At 60.2% G+C, this 7,413-nt stretch overlaps 2 protein-coding genes across 2 annotated transcripts in view; both read right to left on the bottom strand.

The window, feature by feature from the left end:
* Positions 1 to 1,598: 1,598 nt before the first annotated feature.
* On the bottom strand, positions 1,599 to 4,154 carry IRF2BP1 (interferon regulatory factor 2 binding protein 1). The gene has a single exon (XM_012653506.1). It carries the CDS (start codon positions 3,756 to 3,758, stop codon positions 2,004 to 2,006), a length of 1,755 nt encoding a protein of 584 aa, XP_012508960.1. The 5' UTR covers positions 3,759 to 4,154; the 3' UTR covers positions 1,599 to 2,003.
* Positions 4,155 to 7,164: 3,010 nt separating this feature from the next.
* MYPOP (Myb-related transcription factor, partner of profilin) overlaps positions 7,165 to 7,413 on the bottom strand; it is a 9,250-nt gene continuing 9,001 nt past the window's right edge. Inside the window, exon 3 of the mRNA XM_012653245.1 lies at positions 7,165 to 7,413. Within this exon, the coding sequence (XP_012508699.1) occupies positions 7,165 to 7,413 (249 nt within the window).

The raw sequence follows: 7,413 nt of genomic DNA on the forward strand, positions 1-7,413 counted from the left end.
CATCGCTCCCCGGGTCTCTCTCTACGGTTCCTCTGTTCCCAAGTGTCTTCAGCTACTCACTGATTCCCAAATAAATCCAGAACCCCTGCACCCCAGCCCCACCCTGGCGCTGGGGGAAGGGGCACTGATCCAGCCCCCCACACCCACACAGGTCAGGCCTTCTGCTCTGTTAATGGTTAACCCAACCTCTATCTAGAATACACACCAGCCAGGCTGGGGGTGACTCCCCTGCCCCCCACCCACCTACCAGCTGTTCTTAAAGGACCAGGTGTCCTCTACAGCTCTTCAGCTGCCATTGAGGCACAGGAACCAGGTGTCTGGAGGCCACAAGCCCTGAGGATTTGGGGGAGGGGAGGTACCCAGTGCTTGGGTCTGCAGAGGGGGGTTAGGGGGGGAAGCCACAGGCTTGGGAGGGGAGCCCAGGCATGGGGCGCCGAGCAGCGTCTCCCTTGCCCCAGGCTTATCGCCTGGCGTATTTAATCAGGGGTGGTTTTCCAAGCCCTGCCCAGAGCCCAGACTGGCAGTGCCAGGGGTGACAGAACACCTGAGAGCTGATGGGGGGGCGGGGAAAGGGACCCTTCAGTCTAAGAACTGAGGATGAGGCCCCAGGGTCCCTAATATTTGGGAGTTAGGACATGAGGGTCTGCAAGTATGAGTGGGACGCCTGGGTGACAGAGAGGATGGGTCAGGACGTCAGGATCCTCCAGATTTAGCTGATGAAACACCTGGGTTCCTGAGATCTGGGGGCAACCTTAGGTTTCAGAGCTGTGTGACAGCGCTGGGCGGTGGCAGGACAGAGTCACTCGCCATCTCTCGGTCCGTGTGCTGGCCTTTGCGCCCAGCATCCCCTCTTCCCGGTATCTCCACCTCAGGGTCGCATAGAGGTGGGGGCTGGGCTCTTGGGGCCGCCCCCTCCCCTTAACCCCTGCTTTGCCGCAGCCCGCTCAGGCCCCGCCCCGTGACGCCAGCAAGCAGGAAGTCCTGGTTAATGATCAGCCACCCCGACAGGTGCGGGACAAGGCCGCGCACATCAGAGGTAGCCGCGGGGGAGTGCCTTTTACCCCGCTTGTCACAGTTTTCCAGGGTGGCCGCCGAAGGGGCTTGTCTCCCGAGATGAGGGTGGGGAGGCTAGTTAAGGCTTCCCAGAGGCGAGAAGCAGCCACCTTGTTTCCAGGTATCCTGTTAGCTTACCCCGTAAATTTCCTCTTTCCTTGGACAGTCCCTCCAGCAGTCTAGCCTCGATTCTCGCCCTGCCCAGCAAGAACCCACTGCCTCTTTCCCCTCCCCTCGCGGGCGCTGAGTCCTCCACATTCTGGGCAGATACAGGGGAAGGGCCAGCTACGTAAGGGTAACCTATTCGTCTGTGGCTCCCACGCAAGAGCCACCCCCTCTCTGAACCTCAGTTCTGTCATCTGGAAAACAGGCGACAGCTAAAACGTCTGACCAGTGGATAGCACTTGTAAAATAGCAGCTGGCGGGACCGCCTGGGTGAAGGGCGCCACCTGGAGGTTACAGCGCAACGTCCTAGTCGTTGCAGGATCAGTTCTGTCCCAAGGGGGGCGCAGCATCTCGCACAACTAAGGGACCAAGAAGGAAAAAAAAAAAAAAACCCATCTTTCAGTTTATTGAAGGAGGAAAAGGGGGCAGGAGAGGGGGGGGCCATAAATTGCTTTTGCCTCATTTATAAAGAGCGAGTTTTTAGGAGGCCCCTTCTCAAGGAGGAGGGGGGCCTCTCCCCCAACTACAAGCAGCAGCAAAGCCAAGCCAAGGAGGGGAGAGGGAAGTTGGAGGGGCCAAGGGACCCCAAACATTCCCTCAGACAGGAGCCACAGCTTTCTCCCCCCACCCACAATGCATCTACCCCAGGGGACCCATTTGGGTGGAGGAAGGGGGTATGTACACAGGTAGGGGTGGCACTGGGCTGGGCGGGGGAGGGAATAATTTATCCGCAGAAGCGGAGGTGGCAAGGGAGCAGGGGGCAGTAGCCTGGGGGCGGTGGTGGCCTAGGGGTCCCGTTCTTTCTTAACCTTGATGTCTCCCGCAAGGATGGTGGCGATCTCGCCCTGCATGAAGGCCCAGGGGACGGAGGAGCCCACCAGCGGGCACTTGTCCCCACTCGGGCAGTACACCTCCCCGGCAGGGCCCTGTGCCTTGATGAACTCCCGTGAGCAGGGAAAGCAGAACTTGTGTCCGGGCACCGAGGGGCACTGGACGAAGTGGGTGTCTTCCAGCCGCTCCCGGCACAGGGTACAACACAGAGGGGCCCCAGGGGTCGCCCCAGTGCCGCTACCACCCCCACTGACAGCTTCAGCCCCCGCTGTGGGACTGACTTCTGCCTCACCGTTGCGGGCCACTAGGCGATGCTGGGTTGGAGGCTGGGCCGTGGACGAGGCTGCGGGGCTGGCGCCCCCCGCTCGCACAGGGCCCCCACCCCCGCCAGCGTCCTTGGGTGAGTGGCCCAAAGCCTCGGCCACATTCTTCAGGGCGGCGATGGGTGAGGGCACGCCGGGGGTCTCAGCGGAGAACGGGCCGCCGGGTGCCACCCAGTGTCGTTGCTGCTGCTCCTCGGTGGTCATCTTCCCAGCTGCTTCTCCCTCCGGCTCAGGGGAGGCCTTGCGACGGCGCGGCGTGGGGGCCAGGTTCCGGGATGGGGCACGCGGGGGTGGGCCACACAGAGCAGCGGGGGCCGGCTCTGGGTACTGCTGTGGCAGGGCCTCCGCGGGGGCCGGCTCGCGGAAGCTGCGAACACCGTCGGTAAGCAGCTCACCCAGCTGGCGCCACTCTCCCGAGCCGTGCCGGCGTTCATATTCGAGGTACTTGAAGCCAGAGGAGGCCAGTGCCTTGCCTGGCTCCCGCAGAGCATCGTGGAACATCTGGCGAGCCACGGCCAGGACCCCCGCGTACACATTGCCCGAACCACAGGGGTATTCGGTGAAGAGCTTCAGCTCGAACTCATAGCCTGGAGGGCGGGCAGTAGCATCGAAGGCGAACACGCGCCCCACCAGCCCGTGATCCTTCTTGAAGCGGACGTTGAAGGGGGCACAGGCGGACAGCGCCAGTAGCTGTTCCCGCACAGCCTTGGGGCGCCCGTGCCACTCCTCTGCCCGGCCGCGCATGGCCTCGTTCAGTTCCGCCAGACAGTCCGCATTCCTCTGCTGCTTCTCCTTCTCGAAATCGGAGCCGAAGATTGGACGAGCAGGACTCAAGCCGGGTGCCAGCGTCAGGCCTCGGCTTCCTAGGCCAGACACCGCAGCTGCCAGCAGCCCAGGGGGCATCAAGCCAGGCATGGAGCCAAGCAAGGCCCTTCGCGCCCCCTCCGCCACGGCCTCCTCGCGGCCCAGTCCGTTGGCCAGGCGGGACCCCAGAGTGTACTCCAGGGCGGGTGAGGGCAGGGGGAGGCGGCCTGACGATGTGGCCCTGTCATAGCGGTCCTGGCCTGAGACGCCCCCGCCAGTCGCGGACGGCTGGGGCTGGGCCTGCGGGGGCGGCAGCTGGGGCCCCTGTGCGGCGGCCGCAGCCAGGTCCTTGGTGGACGGGTGCTTGAGGGCAGGGGGCCCAGGCGAGCGGCCCTCGGGGAGCACGTGGCTGCGCTTAAGCTGGCGGGCAGCATCGATGAGCAGCTCAATGCGGTCCGCGCCCTCGAAGTTCACGCAGCCGCGGCACACGGCCTCGCTGAAGTCCCACACCATGGCCCACGGCATCTTGGGCAGGTCGCACAGGTAGCACCACTGGCGGCGGGACGCCTGCACAGACGCCATGGTCCCCGCGCGCGCGCGGCCCGGCCCCCGCGTTCCACCCGCCGCCGACGTTCGCTCCTCGTCGCCGATGTTCGATTCGCCTCCCCGGGACGGCACGAGCCACGGTCCGGCCTCCGACTCGGCCTCCCCGCCGGATCCAGGCCCGGCCCCCCTTCCCCGCCCCCTGGGCCCTCAGCCTTTTTCCTCACTCCCGCCTCCCTTGGAAAGGCAGGCCGAAGCACGTCGGCGCCCCCGCCCGCTCCGGGCTCCGAGCCGAGGCGCACAGCTCGGGCCCCGCGATGGGCCGCGGGCGCCGCCGCCTCGGGCTCCCGCCGCTCCCGCCGCCGCCGCCGCCGCAACTGCAACGGCCGCCGCCGCCTCCTCCTCCTTCTGTCCCAGAGGCCGCTTCGCAGGGAAAGTTACATAACGCGCCGGCAAAGCCTTCTGGGAAACGTAGTCCCGCCGGGGCTGGCTCTTAAAGGGAACGGCGGGCAGCGGGGGTGGGGGAGTGGTGGTCGCCTCTCCGCGCGAAACCCTCACTACTCCTTGTTACCTAGCCGGGAAGTCGGCACGCTCCGAGGAGCTCGGGCACGAGGGTGGGGGCAGGGCTGCGGTACGAATGATCAGAGTTACTACGGACTCAGAAATTGTGGGAGGTGAACAGGCTGCAGGGAATCCAACTTCTGCTCTGACTTGCTGTGCATCTTTGGGCGAAGAGTCTTGCCCTCTCTGAGCCTCAGTTTGCCCGCCCATCAAAGGTGGGCCAATGACGGGTCAGGAAGGCAGCAGCTCCTGGGGCGGGGCGGAGAGGCCTTGATTGGATAGTTTCACGGCTGGGGACGGGAAGATGGCAACCGGGGGCGGGGGGAGTGTTGTCCACTTGGCACTTCATGCTCCCCCAGAATCCTAGGTATCAGCCTCTGGGGCCGGCCACAGTCAGAGAGGGGAGAGGACTGAGGGCTTCCGAGCCAGATCCCTGCCTTAGATCTCTCATCTACTAAAGGAGGGGCGTGACTGAGCGCCCTCCGACTCTGTTCCACCCTCGCCGGCGCGCTCCGGTCTCCAAAGGGTTACATTGTCTGCCTCTCCGCCCCCCGGCTCACTACAATTCCCTAAATGCTCTGCGGGAGGACAGACTGACGCACTTCCGCTGTCTGGGAGGTTGGGGGAGGCCTTCCCGATTTCCGCTGTCTGCCCCCCCCAACTTTGGGGGGGCTTTTCCCCGTGCTTTCGGAGCACTGGGTTTGGGGGACCCTTGCCCGTTGTTGCGTCCCAATTTGGGGTAAAGGAAGGGGACCACGGGATGACAAGCAAGAGGAGGGGATTGCTGGGGGAGGGCAAGCGCCAGACCACCCTTCCCCAACCTTGAGTTCTCACTACCTGGTCGGCCCAACTAGGCTCTGGTCACTCTCAAGTCCTCTTTCCCAGACGTCGGGAACAGGACGAGGCAGTCTTTGGGAGGGCGGAGGCGGCGGGTCTACAGTTCTAGCTCACATCAGCCCCTTCCTCTCTCTTGGCCTGGGTCCCTGTTAGGCGGCGCTCAAAAATATTTGAATGACTAGCCAGTTTGCACTGGGTGGTTCTCGCCTCCCATCCCACTGCAACCCCAGCAGCTCTGATTTCATGCCCCCAAACTTAAATCTCACTTTCATAATTTTACCTAGCACCTGCTTAATGCAGGTTTTGTCCTTGAAAAAAAGATTTATCTACTTTTGCCTCATCCTAGGCAACATTATGTTTATAATCATGGGTTTCATGTACTGGCTATGTTAAAAAAAGTTAAAACCATAGAACCATTAAAAATGCCATTCATGCGTCACCTAAAATTGCCTTTGTGCTACTATTTAGTAAACACCAATGGGAGTTACGCGTTCTGGCCAGATTCAGGCTTCAGGTGGACTGGACTGGCCTCTGATCATGGCCTCTGGCAAGTTCCTCAATTTCTCCAGAAAAATGGAGACCACCCCAGAGCCTGCTCTTTCTTGGGTACCTTCAGATAGAAATGCAAACAAGCATAAAAATGCTTAGCTTGGTGCTTGGCACAGAAAAGAAGTGCCATAAATGGAAGTTTTTAAGCTGTTCCAATTATTCAAACATTCAACCCCTCTTCTGTGCTAGGCAATGCTGGGGATACAATGACCCAGGCTTAGACCTTCCCCCGACAAGGCTCAGCTTGGTGATAGAGGCAGACGTTAAATTTAAATTTGCTCAAATGATTAATATTTTTGGTAAGAGCTATGGGGATCATGTATCAGGACAAGGTTTCCTAAGGAAGTAATATTTGAGCTGAGGATGAACAGAATCTAATGTAGGAAGTAAAGACGCCTAAATCTTTATGCCCATTTTACAGATGAGGAAAATGGAGGCCCACGGTTACACAGCTGACCAGGGTTTGAGCCAGATCTGACTCCAAGGTAGTGGTTATTATCTATTTTGCTACCAGGCCCAGCAGCAGGCGTGGGAGTAAAAGAGAACCAGTTCCTGCCTTCATGAAATTATGAAGGAAACATGCCTTAAACAGATACAGGCACATGTTCGTCTAGAGAAACCATGAAAAAGAACCACAGGCACTGAGAAAGAATCTAAGTGGCAGACCCATCTTAGCCTGGGGGAGGGGATCCAGGACACTCTCCTAGAGGTGACATTTAGGCTGGTGTCTAAAGGGTAAGTAGGAGTAAGATTTCATTTGAATACAGGACTTGATGGCTTTACAGAAAAAAAAAAAAAAAGGCTGGAAAAGCACCAGCCTCCAACTTCAAGGGGTGCTGCCTGCCCATGCAGGGGTGAGGCTGATGTAGGTGCTGGTCTCCCAGGCCTGTCTCAGACAGAGCCTCCAATAATTGTATTAAAAATAAGTTTATTGATATCTGGTCACCACTGGGGAGAAAGGAGGGGGCTGAGCTCTGCAAGTGAGACAGCATCGCGAGGCAGAGGACCCAACCTACACCTCCCCAATAAGAACTCCACCCGCCTTCTCCCCAGGGTATAGACCATTAATCCTCTTCTTCGTCCAGATTTTGATTTGTCTCGCAACTCCCACCCTCTCCAAAGTCTGGGTTGCGGAGGCCTCCACGGGTCAATTCTCTTCAAGTCAAGAACAGGAATTGTTAGGGAAGGGGGTGTGTGCAGACCCGCGAGGTTTCCTCCGCACCCTACACAGGGCAATAATAAATAACATAAAACTGATGGCTTAGAAGTCAGGGTTAAGGGGGGCAGCCAGGCAGACAGCACTGTACCAGAGAAAGGGGCTGGGGGTGCCCGGCCATGAGGCCCCCCAGAGAATCAGGCACTAACTAGCACAGGGAGTGGGGTGCTCACGCCCCTGGAGCAGGGTGCCAGGGTGCAGCTGGGATGGGCAAGGAGCGTCGCCCCCCTCGACTGCGCCAAGCTGAGGGGGTGCAGGCAGAAGGAGCGTAGACAGTAGATTTCACGGAGATTTCCATCGGCCCCGCCTCTTCCGTGTAGGGAAACCTTTTCTCCGCTTGTGTGGGGGTGAGTCGTGGGGAGGGAGTGGGGCTGGAGGTGGACGGGATGCCCCCTCCTCACTCCTAGGGGAGATGATCACCCCCCTGGCTGCCACCACGGCCCCATCCACAACAGTAGCCACCACGGACACAGGCTCCGGGGTGATCTCCACCTTGGGAGCAGGTGAGGGCAGGACTGGCCTGGGAGGTGG

The sequence above is a fragment of the Propithecus coquereli genome, unplaced genomic scaffold (assembly GCF_000956105.1).
Source record: "Propithecus coquereli isolate 6110/MARCELLA unplaced genomic scaffold, Pcoq_1.0 Scaffold42, whole genome shotgun sequence".
In the NCBI taxonomy this organism is placed as follows: domain Eukaryota; kingdom Metazoa; phylum Chordata; class Mammalia; order Primates; family Indriidae; genus Propithecus; species Propithecus coquereli.